At 50.2% G+C, this 19,140-nt stretch overlaps 1 protein-coding gene across 1 annotated transcript in view; it reads left to right on the top strand.

Moving 5' to 3' along the window:
* The window catches only part of ARID5A (AT-rich interaction domain 5A), a 203,303-nt gene that overhangs the window by 25,571 nt on the left and 158,592 nt on the right, over window positions 1-19,140 (top strand). The window contains exon 3 of the mRNA XM_086942476.1: window positions 350-447. Within this exon, the coding sequence (XP_086798602.1) occupies window positions 350-447 (98 nt within the window). The remainder of the gene's footprint in view (window positions 1-349; window positions 448-19,140) is intronic.

Below are 19,140 nucleotides of genomic sequence, written 5' to 3' on the forward strand. Positions count from 1 at the left end.
CATCCTCTGTTCTGGAATATACAAAGCCCCCTTGACTGTCAGTTTATGCTTTGACATATACAAAGTTCCTCAGTCTCCAGCACATATCCCCCCGCCCCCACCTCACTGGGACAATGCATAGGGCTTTAGTCACTATCATAACTTCTGCAGGATTAAAACTACCCTTGAGTACCCAATATTTTTATATCTCCTAGCTTAGAGGCACTTGGCATGTCTCTGATTCTTTTCTCAAACCTTATGTATCATCCCCTATTACCAGTATATCTTTTCTAGCGCTTTACTATGTACAGCACTTATATTTGACTGGCTTCACATTTCAATAAATACAAACAAATGTGTCCAAACCCAGGTCACCGGACGCCGCCTGTGGAAAAATGTGTATGATGAGTTGGGAGGCAGCCCAGAGAGCACCAGTGCAGCCACCTGCACCCGCAGACACTATGAAAGGTATGGTCGCTGCAGCTTTCAGAATGAAATATATGGCCTCTTGCAAGGTGCACAGCGAGTTGTATGTCATTCTGCAGTATGCACAAAGGGAGATTTGGCGCACAGCTTTCACTAGCATTTATGGCACCCGTAGTTTAAAATTGTGTGCCTCCTCACAAAGCACTTTGCACAGCATATTAGACGAGATAATATTTGTTTAACAGTATTATGTCTTTTACCTCCCCTCCAACGTAACTCTAAATGTTGGCCCTCTTTTATGTTCCTTTCACTTTTTCCTATAGCGAGCACAATGAGTGGTATAGCCGCTGAGGGGTGCGCAATTTTATGTTATGTGGATTTGTATAGCACACTAATCACTCAAGAGGGTATCCAAGCCCATAACAAGGTGTGTTGGTGTGTGGTCCCAAGATGATAGGTCTTCAACTTCTTGCAGAACTCAAGAAATGAGGAGGAGGCTGTGATGTGTTGAAGGAGGTCATTCCATGTCTTGGGTGTGATATAGGAGAATGAGCAACCTCAAGGTTTGCTTTTGCGGATCCGGAGAGTGTGTGCAAGTAAGAGAGAGGCAGAGCTTAGGTGTCTAGTGGATTGGTGAAAGTGTATGCTGCTGTTCAGTTATTCTGGTCCTGTGTTGTGTATGGATTTGTATGTGCGCATGAGAAATTTGGATTGGCTGCGCTTGTGAATGGAGAGCCAGTGAAGCTTTCTGAGGTGCGGTGTGAAGTGGTTGTAGCATGGGAGGTCGAGTACGTGTCTTGCTGCAGCATTTTGGATGGTATGGCATTTGTGTAGGAGTAGTTTGGAGATCCCAGCGTAGAGAGTGTTGCCGTAGTCCAGCTTCCTGGTGATGACTGTTTGCATGATGTTTTGTTTAGTGCTCTGAGGCAACTATTAGAAGACCTTTTGCTGCACGCGATGGATGTAGAAGAAGAAGGTGAACTTTGAATTGACTTGAGCCGTCGTGTTGAGCTCGTCATCTAAGATGCTCCCTAGACTACTTGAGTGGTCTGTGGATGTGGGTGTTGCTTCTAGATTCGACAGCCACCAGGTGGAAAGCCGTAGGGAGTTCTAGTTGCCAAAGGCCAGTACTTCTGTGTTGTCAGAGTTGAGTTTCAGGCTGTTAGTTCGCAGGTACTATGCTCATGCAGTTGGTGAAGTTGGTTTTGCTGGTGTTTGTCTTGTTCATCAGGGAGAAGATGAGTTGGGTGTGATCATTGTAGGAGATGATGGTGATGTTTTAATCAAATGATGTTAGTGAGCGGCATCGTGTAAATGTTGAAAATATTGGTGCTTAAGGATACTCTCTGTGTGACAACTGTAAGAAAGTGGCTCTTTATAAGCTGTACCAAAGTAAGGTTCAGTGTGCACAAAGTCAACAGTCCCCAGAGGTATGGCATTGGCTAAAGTTAGATATAACCTTACTCTCTAAAGTGGTAGTTTGGACGAGCAGTAAGGCAGTATCAGAGGACTGTGTAAAGCATTTGTTGTACACACTCAGTCAGCAAATGGTCTTACACACTCAAGAACTAAACTCTAGGCCAATTGTTTTGTGTATTAAAATATATAGCTACTGTATTTTAGAACCACAGTAGGTATTATAAGTACTTTCTCAGAATGAGATGCTGCAATTGAATACTTTCAAATAGCAGTGGACTTGTAAATGCAATAGTTACAGTTGTTGCAATATGCAACACAAGTTTAAACACAAAATATCATTGAGCTCAATGGAGGTTTTTAAGTAAATGCAATAAATCACTTTACTTATGTTTTTCTAACTCAGGGCTGGATCCTGGATTCAGCCCTGGTGCATTTCCTGTAAACAGTTGAAAGAAATCGTTTTTGTTATACAGGCAATTTTTAAGGAATATTTGTAAGTTTGGAAAATTGACACTTAGAAGATTTTCTGGTCAAAACCAGGCAATGTATTCCTACGGAGGAAAATTGAGTTAACAGTAAATCATGGTTATAATTACTTTTCAGGTTCAGTGCTGGGCTCAAAAATTCAGCACTGGGATCTCTCCTGATTGCAGGTGAGTAAATTTGTTTTTGATTTTCAGACAATTTTTAAGGAATATTTGTAAGTTTGAAAAATCCACACTTAGAAGAAATTCTGAGTGAAAGCCAGCCAATGTTACCCTATGGAGAAAATCAAGTTATCGGTCTTTGGGTAAGTACTTGGTTGGCAAAGTTAAGGTTCTGGAGGGTAGACTCAGGGGTCTCCCAGGATCAGGTAAGTACAGTTGTTACACCCTCAGCGGCACAGGGCAGTGGGTGCAGAGTGAGTAGGCCCAATGTTATCCTATGGCGGATAGGGGGCCTTTGGTTGGTACCTGCTAGCAGGCAGACCACGCGGCTGTGAGAGCGGAGCTCCTGGTCACTTACACAGGGCAAGTGGGGAAGTAGAGTAGGGTAGTTGCTGCACTTCCTGCGGCACTCAGGCGGCTGGGTGCAGGCTGCTTTTGGGCCTTCGGTGCCCAATGTTATTCAATGGGAGACTTGGAAGTTGAACAAAGGCTGCAGGCTTGGGGACGGAGATTCTTCAGGTGCGACCACCACTTCGAGAGGTAAGTTGGGATCTTGGAGGATAGGTAGACACCCAGGAGTCTGGCACAGGGAGCGTGGGCCGCCGGGTGCAGGGTTGTCTTTTGACGTTGGGAAATCTTACTCTCAGCTGGTTGCAGTTGGAGGGGTCCCTTGTTGTGAGGCTGCAGGCGTCGTCAGGATTGTCGAGGAGGATCCTTGGGTGCTGGATTCCGGTTCACAGTCGCCGGGGAGACGTCCTCGTGGTCTTTGTCCACTCAGGCACGGGCCGGGCTCGGCAGGTGCAGAGTGTGATGGATTCGCGGTTCCTGGATGGCACAAGGGGTTGTTGCTGTTTGAGCAGAACCACTGCTCATGGGAGACCCAGTCTTTAGATGAGCAAGGCAGGCAGGTCCTCCAGGGTTTAGGTTTTTGGACAATTTTTAAGGAATACTTGTAAGCTTGAAAAATCAACACTTAGAAGAAATTCTGAGTGAAACCCAGCCAATGTTACCCTATGGAGAAAATCTAGGTATCGGTTTTTGGGTAAGTACTCGGCTGGCAAAGTTAAGGTTCTGGGGGTAGACTCGGGGTCTCCCAGGATCAGGTAAGTACAGTTGTTACACCCTCAGCGGCACCTAGGCCGTCGGGTGCAGAGTGAGTAGGCCCAATGTTATCCTATGGTGGATAGGGGGCCTTTGGTTGGTGGCTGCTAGCAGGCAGACCACGCGGCTGTGGGAGCGGAGCTCCTGGTCACTTACACAGGGCAAGTGGGGAAGTAGAGTAGGGTAGTTGCTGCACTTCCAGCGGCACTCGGCCGGCTGGGTGCAGGGTGCTTTTGGGCCTTCGGGCGCCCAATGTTATTCAATGGGAGTCTTGGAAGTTGAACAAAGGCTGCAGGCTCTGGGACAGAGATTCTTCAAGTGCGACCACCACTTCGAGAGGTAAGTTGGGATCTTGGAGGATAGGTAGACACCCAGGAGCTGGGCACAGGGAGGTGTGGGGTGCCGGGGGCAGGGTTGTCTTTTGACGTCGGGAAATCTTACCCTCAGCTGGTTGCGGGTGGAGGGGTCCCTTGTTGTGAGGCTGCAGGCATCATCAGGATCGTTGAGGAGGATCCTTGGGTGCTGGATTCCGGGTCACAGTCACCAGGGGGACGTCCTTGTGTTCTTTGTCCGCTCAGGCACGGGCCGGGCTCGGCGGGTGCAGAGTGTGCTGGATTCGCGGTTCCTGGCTGGCAGAACCACTGATCATGGGAGTCCCAGTCTTTACATGAGCAAGGCAGGCAGGTCCTCCAGGGTTTTTGAGGTTGCTGTCCGCAGGAAACGCCGGGGTTTTAGCAGGAGCAGGCTCCAGGATCAACAGGCTGGTAGGGCTGGGGCCAAGTCAGTTGGTGTCGTCCTCTTGTTAGCAGCTGCACAGCAGGTCTTCTTTCTTCTTGTTTTTTCTTGTTTTCAAATCGGGATCTGAGGAAGGAAGGTTCAGGGTGCCCCTAAATACTAAATTTAGGGCGTTACCAGTAGGGCAAGGGCAGGGACCAATGGGTCCCTGTCCTGGGGTGAGTACACCCACTATCCTGCCACTCTCCAGTGGGAGGGGGGCAGGAGCCTAGCTCTAATTGGGTAGGGCTCCCCATTCTCAAAATGGCTAGAGCCCGTGGTTGAGCTTTACCTCATCCTCCCCCACCTGAGGGGTGGGGTTGGCAGAGGCTGGCACACCTCCTTTACTTCCTTTGTTTTTTCCTTCTGTCTTCCCGCCAGAGTGGGGGTCAGAACTGGTGGGGGCCAGTTGCTGAGTACAGCAAGTGGCTGGGGAAGCTCACAAAGGCGGCATGCCTTTGAAGCGCCCCATGACCATCCTGAGGAGGCTACCTAGCACCTCGTCCCAGGATGTGCATTGTTGCAGGCCCAAAAGAGCAGAGGTCTCTCTTCCCAGGGGTCCAGAAACATGTCTGCTGGGTGGCAGCCTCTCAGTCAGGACACGGGTTGTAGGTTAGTTTCAGGGGGCAACTCTAAGTTGCCCTCTGGTGTGCATTTTAAATTAAAGCCCACACTGGCATCAGTGTGTGTTTAATGTGCTGAGAAGTTTTATACCAAACTTCTCAGTCTTCAGTTTAGCTATTATGGTGCTCTGGAGTTCGCGATGACAACCTCCCAGCACCATATACTCTTAATGGCATCACTGCACTTACAGTGCCCAGGAATGGCCCTGGGTACTGTAGGGGTACAGGGCTCATGCACCTGTGCTCACACCACTGGCATAGTGCACCCAGCTAGAGGGGTGACTGAGGTATGCCAGGGTAGTGGGTTTGTGGGCATGGCACACAGGGATGTGTGCAATGTCGACTCTCTGTTTTTGTTCTGCACAAAGACACAGTGTGTGTGTCAGGGGACAGGGCCTCTAAGGGTGGCACAATACGTGCTGCAGCCCTTAGGGGCCTTCCCTGGTCACAGTTCCCTGGATACCTTTGGTACCATTTACCAGGGGCTGACCTGTGGCCAGACAGATATGCCAATTTTGGTTTTGGTTTTGGGGGAAAGAACAAAGGCCCTGGGAGCCTGATTGGCAGGGACCCAGGGTACAACAAGTCAAAGTGCATCAGAAATCTAGTAAAGAAAGGGAGGTGGGGGGATTGCAACAGAAACCCACTTCCTCACACAAGTGTCCCACCCCCCCCCCCCCCCCCCCCCCAGCCCAAAGGCCAGGAGACTCAGCCATTGCTGGGAGAGTCTTGCTAGTCTTTCAGCCTAGGAAAAGTAGGGACAGTGGTTTGAAAGTTGCAGGGCCAACCCTGCCTTACATCCTTCTGTCCAGGTCAGTCCCTTCAGGGAGCTGATCTACCTTAACAGTTTTAAGACCTAATTCCCAATCCTCCTTTCCTAACTTTCCATCCCATCTGTTTAGTTTGGGTTCAGAGGTGCTACCCTTTGTAAATTCTAATTTAGCCAGGGCAAGGCCCAGCTTACCCACAGAGGTTACCCACAGCTTGATCAACCCCACCATGACCAATAGGGTCAGGGTGCCTGACTTGCTATTTGGCAGGGAGCTAGGCCACCATGCCAAGGACAGTGCTGGCATGAAGGCTAACACCCAGCAGAAGCTACTGACAAACTGTCAGTGCCCAGAACCACACCCTTCCCTGACAGTGGAATTAGCTAACTTACAGGCTTCTTTGGGTTTGGGAGGCCTGTCTGCTGTTCTAGGGAGGGGGGGCACCCCACTTGATAGTGAACATCTTTTTCCTACCCTTTGTTCTGTCAGCTGAGGAGCCACCAACTCAGACTGGACAGTTGCCAGAGTAGTCAGGTCTTTTTGTTGGCTAGGGGTAACTTTACCAGTGCCTGTGGCTAACAGCTACCCTCCTTTCCTGCTTTGTTTCTTCTTACTCTTTTGGGGCTTACCTGCACTGACTGCAGGTTGAGCCCCCCCAGGTTTCTTGGGTGAGGCCTGGCATGGAGCCAGTACTTGTAAGTGGTCATTCCCCAGAAGACAATCAAGGGGGTGGTTTGTACTGACTACCACCTTTCTCCATCTAAGGGACCCTCCTATCTCTAGGGGCACTATAGCCACAGGTCTAACTGTGAATCCCCCTGGGACAGCCCTTACTCTTCTGGTCTCCCCTGGGATGAACTGGTTTGGGAGAACTAACCTGTCATGCCCCACAGTGTGACCTGCACAGGTATCTCTCAGGGCAGTGGCTGGGAATCCATTCACCAGTAGGTGGTGAAAGTGTCTACTCCCCTCTGGAATGTCCAGCTTACCTTTTGGGCCCATTCTCCAGTTGAAGGCTAGGAGTACTTCCTCATCTGAGGAGCCATCCTCCCATGCTACACTGGCAACTCCTGGGGCTACACTAGTCACCCCTGGAGCTGTACTAGGGACCTTGTTTTTAGGGCAGCTAGGTTCCTTGGTATGATGTTCTCACTTCTGACAGTTGTGACACCATATTCTGTTGAGATCCTAATTCCCACCTTGGTACCCTGGTTTAGTTTGAGAGGTGTCTTTGGGCTCTCCCTCCTGGACATGTTTTTGGGGGGCTACCTGGGACTCCTTACTCTTATCCTTGAGGGGTTAACTATCTTTCTTCTGGGGAGGTATGTTGACCCATTTCTTTTGGTCACCCCCAGTGGACGTCCTAGTTTTTTTTTGTTTTGTTTATTGAGCATTTCAAAAATTATACATCCGGCATACAATGCCATATCATAGCATACATACACACAAATGCTAGTAGAATACAAAAGGAGATAAGGAAACAAAAAACAAACAAACAATACCAACAGAAAATCAGCCGTACTTGTACAATAAACGTCATTAGTCAGTGTGCAGTAGAGATACAACCGTTAGCCACCCACAATACCATCAAAACATTATAGCAAGGCATCCACAGGTCCAGCTTCTTCATCACCTTAACAAAGCTTCAATCTGAGCCCAATTCTTGTTGAGCCAGGAAGTATTCCCTCAGAGGAGCCCATATGTCCTTGGGTCTGGACGAACCCGGCAGTTCTTTGGCATATAGTTCAAGTTGTTCACGACAGTAGACCATGTCCTTCAGCCACAGATTAGTCTTGGGACTCAGGCGGCTGTCCCACATGAATAGCACCCGTCTTTTTGCCAGCAATAGGGCCACTCTCACAAATCTCCCCAACACAGCCCTGATCCGAGGGACATACCCTAAAAGGCACGACAGCGGTGTACACTGAATTTCCAACCCTGTCATAGTGCCCAAAAGAGCCAGGACGCCCTCCCAATATTTACTCACCCGGCCACACTGCCATGCTAGATGATAAAAGTCTGCACCAGCCTGTCCACACCGTGTACAACAATTTGATTCTCGTTGGCCCATTCTATGTAATTTTTTAGGCGTATGAATTTTAGGTGAATTATCCTCAGATTGCTATTGGACGTCAGTTGTCCCGTCAGTGCACAAATGTGACCCCGGACTTTATCTGTAATGGGGGGGCGACCAGAGAGTTCCAGCGTTCTAGACTGCGGTCAACACCTCTGGGAGTTTCCGCCTGAACTGCTCTGTACAGTTTGGTAATCAGGTTTTTTCCAGTGGGGAGACACTATCACTAGTTGTAATGCATGCAATGGTGTCGGTTCGTTAGGGAAAGATGCGTAGTGGTCTTGCATAGCCCTAAGTAACCTATAACAGGTGTATTGAAACAATAGTGTTGGTTGTTGAATATACTCTAGCTCTGCCAAGTGATTTATTTCCCTTCAGGATACAGATCCTTCATGGTTGTGATACCCACATCTCTCAAAGCTGTGATGAGACCATGCGCCTGCACCACAGACAAGGCTGCATGTCCAGCGATAGGCATCACAGGCGCATACAACAGTAATTTCTGCGTGCGCTTCCCGATCTCCTGCCAGGCTGCGATAGTGACATCCAGAGTGTTGATCTCTATTCTGGGCGTCTGTCTGGCAGTGTGAGTGATAATGCCACTCAAAGGTACCGGATGAGCGTCCCCCTCCTCAACCGCCACGTGCGGAACAAAGTTGTGCGGTTTAAACCAGAAGTAGGCGTATTGCCTAGTTCTTGCAGAACTCAAGAAATGAGGAGGAGGCTGTGATGTGTTGAAGGAGGTCATTCCATGTCTTGGGTGTGATATAGGAGAATGAGCAACCTCAAGGTTTGCTTTTGCGGATCCGGAGAGTGTGTGCAAGTAAGAGAGAGGCAGAGCTTAGGTGTCTAGTGGATTGGTGAAAGTGTATGCTGCTGTTCAGTTATTCTGGTCCTGTGTTGTGTATGGATTTGTATGTGCGCATGAGAAATTTGGATTGGCTGCGCTTGTGAATGGAGAGCCAGTGAAGCTTTCTGAGGTGCGGTGTGAAGTGGTTGTAGCATGGGAGGTCGAGTACGTGTCTTGCTGCAGCATTTTGGATGGTATGGCATTTGTGTAGGAGTAGTTGGGAGATCCCAGCGTAGAGAGTGTTGCCGTAGTCCAGCTTCCTGGTGATGACTGTTTGCATGATGTTTTGTTTAGTGCTCTGAGGCAACTATTAGAAGACCTTTTGCTGCACGCGATGGATGTAGAAGAAGAAGGTGAACTTTGAATTGACTTGAGCCGTCGTGTTGAGCTCGTCATCTAAGATGCTCCCTAGACTACTTGAGTGGTCTGTGGATGTGGTTGTTGCTTCTAGATTCGACAGCCACCAGGTGGAAAGCCGTAGGGAGTTCTAGTTGCCAAAGGCCAGTACTTCTGTGTTGTCAGAGTTGAGTTTCAGGCTGTTAGTTCGCAGGTACTATGCTCATGCAGTTGGTGAAGTTGGTTTTGCTGGTGTTTGTCTTGTTCATCAGGGAGAAGATGAGTTGGGTGTGATCATTGTAGGAGATGATGGTGATGTTTTAATCAAATGATGTTAGTGAGCGGCATCGTGTAAATGTTGAAAATATTGGTGCTTAAGGATACTCTCTGTGTGACAACTGTAAGAAAGTGGCTCTTTATAAGCTGTACCAAAGTAAGGTTCAGTGTGCACAAAGTCAACAGTCCCCAGAGGTATGGCATTGGCTAAAGTTAGATATAACCTTACTCTCTAAAGTGGTAGTTTGGACGAGCAGTAAGGCAGTATCAGAGGACTGTGTAAAGCATTTGTTGTACACACTCAGTCAGCAAATGGTCTTACACACTCAAGAACTAAACTCTAGGCCAATTGTTTTGTGTATTAAAATATATAGCTACTGTATTTTAGAACCACAGTAGGTATTATAAGTACTTTCTCAGAATGAGATGCTGCAATTGAATACTTTCAAATAGCAGTGGACTTGTAAATGCAATAGTTACAGTTGTTGCAATATGCAACACAAGTTTAAACACAAAATATCATTGAGCTCAATGGAGGTTTTTAAGTAAATGCAATAAATCACTTTACTTATGTTTTTCTAACTCAGGGCTGGATCCTGGATTCAGCCCTGGTGCATTTCCTGTAAACAGTTGAAAGAAATCGTTTTTGTTATACAGGCAATTTTTAAGGAATATTTGTAAGTTTGGAAAATTGACACTTAGAAGATTTTCTGGTCAAAACCAGGCAATGTATTCCTACGGAGGAAAATTGAGTTAACAGTAAATCATGGTTATAATTACTTTTCAGGTTCAGTGCTGGGCTCAAAAATTCAGCACTGGGATCTCTCCTGATTGCAGGTGAGTAAATTTGTTTTTGATTTTCAGACAATTTTTAAGGAATATTTGTAAGTTTGAAAAATCCACACTTAGAAGAAATTCTGAGTGAAAGCCAGCCAATGTTACCCTATGGAGAAAATCAAGTTATCGGTCTTTGGGTAAGTACTTGGTTGGCAAAGTTAAGGTTCTGGAGGGTAGACTCAGGGGTCTCCCAGGATCAGGTAAGTACAGTTGTTACACCCTCAGCGGCACAGGGCAGTGGGTGCAGAGTGAGTAGGCCCAATGTTATCCTATGGCGGATAGGGGGCCTTTGGTTGGTACCTGCTAGCAGGCAGACCACGCGGCTGTGAGAGCGGAGCTCCTGGTCACTTACACAGGGCAAGTGGGGAAGTAGAGTAGGGTAGTTGCTGCACTTCCTGCGGCACTCAGGCGGCTGGGTGCAGGCTGCTTTTGGGCCTTCGGTGCCCAATGTTATTCAATGGGAGACTTGGAAGTTGAACAAAGGCTGCAGGCTTGGGGACGGAGATTCTTCAGGTGCGACCACCACTTCGAGAGGTAAGTTGGGATCTTGGAGGATAGGTAGACACCCAGGAGTCTGGCACAGGGAGCGTGGGCCGCCGGGTGCAGGGTTGTCTTTTGACGTTGGGAAATCTTACTCTCAGCTGGTTGCAGTTGGAGGGGTCCCTTGTTGTGAGGCTGCAGGCGTCGTCAGGATTGTCGAGGAGGATCCTTGGGTGCTGGATTCCGGTTCACAGTCGCCGGGGAGACGTCCTCGTGGTCTTTGTCCACTCAGGCACGGGCCGGGCTCGGCAGGTGCAGAGTGTGATGGATTCGCGGTTCCTGGCTGGCACAAGGGGTTGTTGCTGTTTGAGCAGAACCACTGCTCATGGGAGACCCAGTCTTTAGATGAGCAAGGCAGGCAGGTCCTCCAGGGTTTAGGTTTTTGGACAATTTTTAAGGAATACTTGTAAGCTTGAAAAATCAACACTTAGAAGAAATTCTGAGTGAAACCCAGCCAATGTTACCCTATGGAGAAAATCTAGGTATCGGTTTTTGGGTAAGTACTCGGCTGGCAAAGTTAAGGTTCTGGGGGTAGACTCGGGGTCTCCCAGGATCAGGTAAGTACAGTTGTTACACCCTCAGCGGCACCTAGGCCGTCGGGTGCAGAGTGAGTAGGCCCAATGTTATCCTATGGTGGATAGGGGGCCTTTGGTTGGTGGCTGCTAGCAGGCAGACCACGCGGCTGTGGGAGCGGAGCTCCTGGTCACTTACACAGGGCAAGTGGGGAAGTAGAGTAGGGTAGTTGCTGCACTTCCAGCGGCACTCGGCCGGCTGGGTGCAGGGTGCTTTTGGGCCTTCGGGCGCCCAATGTTATTCAATGGGAGTCTTGGAAGTTGAACAAAGGCTGCAGGCTCTGGGACAGAGATTCTTCAAGTGCGACCACCACTTCGAGAGGTAAGTTGGGATCTTGGAGGATAGGTAGACACCCAGGAGCTGGGCACAGGGAGGTGTGGGGTGCCGGGGGCAGGGTTGTCTTTTGACGTCGGGAAATCTTACCCTCAGCTGGTTGCGGGTGGAGGGGTCCCTTGTTGTGAGGCTGCAGGCATCATCAGGATCGTTGAGGAGGATCCTTGGGTGCTGGATTCCGGGTCACAGTCACCAGGGGGACGTCCTTGTGTTCTTTGTCCGCTCAGGCACGGGCCGGGCTCGGCGGGTGCAGAGTGTGCTGGATTCGCGGTTCCTGGCTGGCAGAACCACTGATCATGGGAGTCCCAGTCTTTACATGAGCAAGGCAGGCAGGTCCTCCAGGGTTTTTGAGGTTGCTGTCCGCAGGAAACGCCGGGGTTTTAGCAGGAGCAGGCTCCAGGATCAACAGGCTGGTAGGGCTGGGGCCAAGTCAGTTGGTGTCGTCCTCTTGTTAGCAGCTGCACAGCAGGTCTTCTTTCTTCTTGTTTTTTCTTGTTTTCAAATCGGGATCTGAGGAAGGAAGGTTCAGGGTGCCCCTAAATACTAAATTTAGGGCGTTACCAGTAGGGCAAGGGCAGGGACCAATGGGTCCCTGTCCTGGGGTGAGTACACCCACTATCCTGCCACTCTCCAGTGGGAGGGGGGCAGGAGCCTAGCTCTAATTGGGTAGGGCTCCCCATTCTCAAAATGCCTAGAGCCCGTGGTTGAGCTTTACCTCATCCTCCCCCACCTGAGGGGTGGGGTTGGCAGAGGCTGGCACACCTCCTTTACTTCCTTTGTTTTTTCCTTCTGTCTTCCCGCCAGAGTGGGGGTCAGAACTGGTGGGGGCCAGTTGCTGAGTACAGCAAGTGGCTGGGGAAGCTCACAAAGGCGGCATGCCTTTGAAGCGCCCCATGACCATCCTGAGGAGGCTACCTAGCACCTCGTCCCAGGATGTGCATTGTTGCAGGCCCAAAAGAGCAGAGGTCTCTCTTCCCAGGGGTCCAGAAACATGTCTGCTGGGTGGCAGCCTCTCAGTCAGGACACGGGTTGTAGGTTAGTTTCAGGGGGCAACTCTAAGTTGCCCTCTGGTGTGCATTTTAAATTAAAGCCCACACTGGCATCAGTGTGTGTTTAATGTGCTGAGAAGTTTTATACCAAACTTCTCAGTCTTCAGTTTAGCTATTATGGTGCTCTGGAGTTCGCGATGACAACCTCCCAGCACCATATACTCTTAATGGCATCACTGCACTTACAGTGCCCAGGAATGGCCCTGGGTACTGTAGGGGTACAGGGCTCATGCACCTGTGCTCACACCACTGGCATAGTGCACCCAGCTAGAGGGGTGACTGAGGTATGCCAGGGTAGTGGGTTTGTGGGCATGGCACACAGGGATGTGTGCAATGTCGACTCTCTGTTTTTGTTCTGCACAAAGACACAGTGTGTGTGTCAGGGGACAGGGCCTCTAAGGGTGGCACAATACGTGCTGCAGCCCTTAGGGGCCTTCCCTGGTCACAGTTCCCTGGATACCTTTGGTACCATTTACCAGGGGCTGACCTGTGGCCAGACAGATATGCCAATTTTGGTTTTGGTTTTGGGGGAAAGAACACAGGCCCTGGGAGCCTGATTGGCAGGGACCCAGGGTACAACAAGTCAAAGTGCATCAGAAATCTAGTAAAGAAAGGGAGGTGGGGGGATTGCAACAGAAACCCACTTCCTCACACAAGTGTCCCACCCCCCCCCCCCCCCCCCCCCAGCCCAAAGGCCAGGAGACTCAGCCATTGCTGGGAGAGTCTTGCTAGTCTTTCAGCCTAGGAAAAGTAGGGACAGTGGTTTGAAAGTTGCAGGGCCAACCCTGCCTTACATCCTTCTGTCCAGGTCAGTCCCTTCAGGGAGCTGATCTACCTTAACAGTTTTAAGACCTAATTCCCAATCCTCCTTTCCTAGCTTTCCATCCCATCTGTTTAGTTTGGGTTCAGAGGTGCTACCCTTTGTAAATTCTAATTTAGCCAGGGCAAGGCCCAGCTTACCCACAGAGGTTACCCACAGCTTGATCAACCCCACCATGACCAATAGGGTCAGGGTGCCTGACTTGCTATTTGGCAGGGAGCTAGGCCACCATGCCAAGGACAGTGCTGGCATGAAGGCTAACACCCAGCAGAAGCTACTGACAAACTGTCAGTGCCCAGAACCACACCCTTCCCTGACAGTGGAATTAGCTAACTTACAGGCTTCTTTGGGTTTGGGAGGCCTGTCTGCTGTTCTAGGGAGGGGGGGCACCCCACTTGATAGTGAACATCTTTTTCCTACCCTTTGTTCTGTCAGCTGAGGAGCCACCAACTCAGACTGGACAGTTGCCAGAGTAGTCAGGTCTTTTTGTTGGCTAGGGGTAACTTTACCAGTGCCTGTGGCTAACAGCTACCCTCCTTTCCTGCTTTGTTTCTTCTTACTCTTTTGGGGCTTACCTGCACTGACTGCAGGTTGAGCCCCCCCAGGTTTCTTGGGTGAGGCCTGGCATGGAGCCAGTACTTGTAAGTGGTCATTCCCCAGAAGACAATCAAGGGGGTGGTTTGTACTGACTACCACCTTTCTCCATCTAAGGGACCCTCCTATCTCTAGGGGCACTATAGCCACAGGTCTAACTGTGAATCCCCCTGGGACAGCCCTTACTCTTCTGGTCTCCCCTGGGATGAACTGGTTTGGGAGAACTAACCTGTCATGCCCCACAGTGTGACCTGCACAGGTATCTCTCAGGGCAGTGGCTGGGAATCCATTCACCAGTAGGTGGTGAAAGTGTCTACTCCCCTCTGGAATGTCCAGCTTACCTTTTGGGCCCATTCTCCAGTTGAAGGCTAGGAGTACTTCCTCATCTGAGGAGCCATCCTCCCATGCTACACTGGCAACTCCTGGGGCTACACTAGTCACCCCTGGAGCTGTACTAGGGACCTTGTCTTTAGGGCAGCTAGGTTCCTTGGTATGATGTTCTCACTTCTGACAGTTGTGACACCATATTCTGTTGAGATCCTAATTCCCACCTTGGTACCCTGGTTTAGTTTGAGAGGTGTCTTTGGGCTCTCCCTCCTGGACATGTTTTTGGGGGGCTACCTGGGACTCCTTACTCTTATCCTTGAGGGGTTAACTATCTTTCTTCTGGGGAGGTATGTTGACCCATTTCTTTTGGTCACCCCCAGTGGACGTCCTAGTTTTTTTTTGTTTTGTTTATTGAGCATTTCAAAAATTATACATCCGGCATACAATGCCATATCATAGCATACATACACACAAATGCTAGTAGAATACAAAAGGAGATAAGGAAACAAAAAACAAACAAACAATACCAACAGAAAATCAGCCGTACTTGTACAATAAACGTCATTAGTCAGTGTGCAGTAGAGATACAACCGTTAGCCACCCACAATACCATCAAAACATTATAGCAAGGCATCCACAGGTCCAGCTTCTTCATCACCTTAACAAAGCTTCAATCTGAGCCCAATTCTTGTTGAGCCAGGAAGTATTCCCTCAGAGGAGCCCATATGTCCTTGGGTCTGGACGAACCCGGCAGTTCTTTGGCATATAGTTCAAGTTGTTCACGACAGTAGACCATGTCCTTCAGCCACAGATTAGTCTTGGGACTCAGGCGGCTGTCCCACATGAATAGCACCCGTCTTTTTGCCAGCAATAGGGCCACTCTCACAAATCTCCCCAACACAGCCCTGATCCGAGGGACATACCCTAAAAGGCACGACAGCGGTGTACACTGAATTTCCAACCCTGTCATAGTGCCCAAAAGAGCCAGGACGCCCTCCCAATATTTACTCACCCGGCCACACTGCCATGCTAGATGATAAAAGTCTGCACCAGCCTGTCCACACCGTGTACAACAATTTGATTCTCGTTGGCCCATTCTATGTAATTTTTTAGGCGTATGAATTTTAGGTGAATTATCCTCAGATTGCTATTGGACGTCAGTTGTCCCGTCAGTGCACAAATGTGACCCCGGACTTTATCTGTAATGGGGGGGCGACCAGAGAGTTCCAGCGTTCTAGACTGCGGTCAACACCTCTGGGAGTTTCCGCCTGAACTGCTCTGTACAGTTTGGTAATCAGGTTTTTTCCAGTGGGGAGACACTATCACTAGTTGTAATGCATGCAATGGTGTCGGTTCGTTAGGGAAAGATGCGTAGTGGTCTTGCATAGCCCTAAGTAACCTATAACAGGTGTATTGAAACAATAGTGTTGGTTGTTGAATATACTCTAGCTCTGCCAAGTGATTTATTTCCCTTCAGGATACAGATCCTTCATGGTTGTGATACCCACATCTCTCAAAGCTGTGATGAGACCATGCGCCTGCACCACAGACAAGGCTGCATGTCCAGCGATAGGCATCACAGGCGCATACAACAGTAATTTCTGCGTGCGCTTCCCGATCTCCTGCCAGGCTGCGATAGTGACATCCAGAGTGTTGATCTCTATTCTGGGCGTCTGTCTGGCAGTGTGAGTGATAATGCCACTCAAAGGTACCGGATGAGCGTCCCCCTCCTCAACCGCCACGTGCGGAACAAAGTTGTGCGGTTTAAACCAGAAGTAGGCGTATTGCGCTTGCCCGCACAAATAGTACGCATAAAAATCTGGGGCGGCAAATCCTTCCAATTCAAAGGGCAATGCAAGCGTACGCCAGCTAAGCCTCGGCTGCCTGCCTCCACAGACCAATCGGAGCAGCTGTGTCTGCAGTGTTTTGAAAAAATGTTTGGTCAGTGGAATAGGGATATTACTGAATAAGTACAAGAATTTTGGGAGGACCATTATCTTAATTAAAGCAATTTGGTCAGCTATGAATGTGGCAGGCAAGTCCAGCGGTCGATCTGCTGCACTAAAACAGTATATGCGCGACAATAGTTTTCCCTTATTACCACCTCCGGTTCCCGATGAAGCCACACCCCTAGATATTTGACTGGTTCGACAAACCAGATCAGTGGGTACTCTAATTGAGGCTGAGTAGTGATATTCGTTAATGGGACTGATTTATCCCAGTTAATTTGGAGCCCTGAGAATATCCCGAATCTAATATACTCGCACTGCACTTGTGCCAAATACCTTTGCGGTTCTCAAATGTAGAGGACCATATCGTCCGCATATAGTGATATTCCTATTGAGCAATTATTAAAATTTAGTGTAGTTTCCCTGTGTCCTTGCCATATTCTGCATGCTAGAGGCTCTAAAGCCGGGGTCTCCAACCGGTCGATCGCGAGCTACCGGTAGCTCGCCGAGACCCTGTGAGTAGCTCGCCGAGTGCTGCTCAATTTTTTAGCCCATTAGTTTTATTTTGGGCTGTTTAGGCTTATTTCCGTGGCGGATGCCCGCCCTCACCCAACGCAGCTGCTCCAATTGGCTTGCGCTTAGATGGGGTGGGGCGGGTCGAAGATGATGACGTTCCTTTGTTGCAGTCTCGCGTCGAGGGGAAAAAGGAAAATGCCCTAAGGGCACAGACTCACCGCCGGTGAGACCCGGAGACGATTAGAGGTGTTGGGCGTGGGCTCTCAACTAACTCGCCTGTGCGAGCGGTGCCATGAATTATAACTCCAGTCCTGCTGTGCGAGCGCAAGTACTAAGCCCCCCTCCCCGGCCCCGGCCCCGACCCACTTTGCCTCACTCTGCCACCGCCACCGAGAACCCGCTCCTAGTCCACGCCGCTCCCGCAGGCAGGCTGAGGGGACACAGAAACCCACCCCCGGGGGCGCAGCCTGAAATACTCTTTTCATTGTCTGCGCCGCCCACTGATATCCCCTCAGCCTTTCCTTCAGCAGCCTCGGACCCTGGAAGAGCTCAAGTGCGCACCCCCCCTGGGCTGCCTTCCCTCCATTCCTGGGACCCCGGAGGAGCTCAAGGGTGCCCCTCCCTGGGCGCGGGGGCATCTGCTTATTCCCAAGTTTTGCCTTTAAACAACCACAGTGTGCAGGGGATTGAGGAATGCATTTTAAGAAAGGTTACCTGGGGGCTCGGCTCTCTGTACCGTGGGGGAGGGGGCGCAGGAGGGGCTTGATTTTACCTGCAGCTCTTCTGACAGCTGAGCATGGTGAAAGCAGGCCGCACTGCTGCAAGCTCCAATGATATGCTGCAAATACCCCGGCCCTAGCAGCCCCCACAACTCGGCAGCAGGACTCCAGGGGGGCACCTCAGTTAGATATGTCTCGGGCCACTGTTCCATCACATGAGGAGGGAGTGGGGTGCAGGCTACAATACAACATAAAGCCATTTATAAAGCGCACAGCGATCTCTGGAGAGGCGTCTTGGCGCTAGGTTATCATTTAGGAGAACGTTGGACGCGCTATCAGCCCGAACTGCAGCTCGTAGGATAATGTTATTGTGGGGAACACACGAAAACCGGTCAATGCACATATCTTACTGCAAAGACTGCGCGGTACGGTGAACGAGCCTTCTTTCCATATGCGCAATGTAGGTTTAAGGTAAAATCTATGGTTAGGGACAAGGGGTCGGTGTGGACAGCGTGCGGGGCTGTTTGTAAATAGGAATGTGTGCCTGGTGCCGGTGTCCACGCTACATTTGAAATGTGTGCATTTCTATAGTGAAATGCACAGGCGCCTGTGATGTTTATTGATGCTTAGATATTTTTGGTTAGAGTTTCACCATCCAGTTATTTGCAATGTATTAGTGTTATAAATGTGCGTCTGGCCTAAAACTCGGCAGAGTGTACATTAGTAAGTTGAAATCAAGGCCCCTGTCCCACATTCACACGTCAACCCTCACCGCAGCAGGAATCGATCTCGGTGAGGGGCAGGAAAGACAGGGGCAGGACGAGACAGTGGTGCTAGGGAGAGACTGGAGGGCTGGAAAGAGAGTGAGTGAGTGAGGGAGAGAGAGGGGCAGCTGTACTGAAAGAGACCGCGAGGAGCAAGAGAGAGAGAGGGGCTGGTGAGAGAGAGGGGCTGGGGAGAGACAGTTTGGGCGGAGAGAGACAGTGAGGGGCTGACAAGAGAGGGGCTGGGGAGAGACAGTGGAGGCGCAGAGATACCATGAGAGGCAGGACAGAGAGGGGGTCTGGGGGAGACAGTAGGGGTAGGTGGCGAGAGAGGGGCTGGGGAGAGACAGTGGGGATGGAGAGACAGAGGGTTCGACGAGAAGATTGTCGAGATGTCACTGACAGACTTAGGGCGTAGACCGGGAGAGAGGGGGCCAAGGAGAGAGTGAGGGAGAGCCAGAGACGGTGAACAGGGCTCAGGACAGGAGCAAGGGCAGGATAAGGGCAGTGTAGGGTTGGAGAAGGGACAGGGAGCATGGGCAAGGTGCAGTAACAGAGAGCATGTCCGGGAGCCAGGAGTTGGGACAGGGAGCAGAGGCAGAAAGGCAGACATGTTGGGCAGAACAAGGGATAGGGGGGAGTGCAGCGATAGAGGACAGTGGTGGGCAGGGCAGGTACAGGTGCAGGGACCTTAGCCATGGATATGCAGTGAGTAGGGAGTGGGACAGAGGCAGGGCCTGTGGCACAGAACCGGACAGACAGGGGGTACCGGAAGCACGGAGTGAGAGCAGGGGAGGACAGAGAGCAGAAACAGGTGACAGAGTGCAGGGGGCGATAGCATGGG

This window comes from Lissotriton vulgaris, chromosome 11 (assembly GCF_964263255.1).
Source record: "Lissotriton vulgaris chromosome 11, aLisVul1.2, whole genome shotgun sequence".
NCBI lineage: Eukaryota > Metazoa > Chordata > Amphibia > Caudata > Salamandridae > Lissotriton > Lissotriton vulgaris.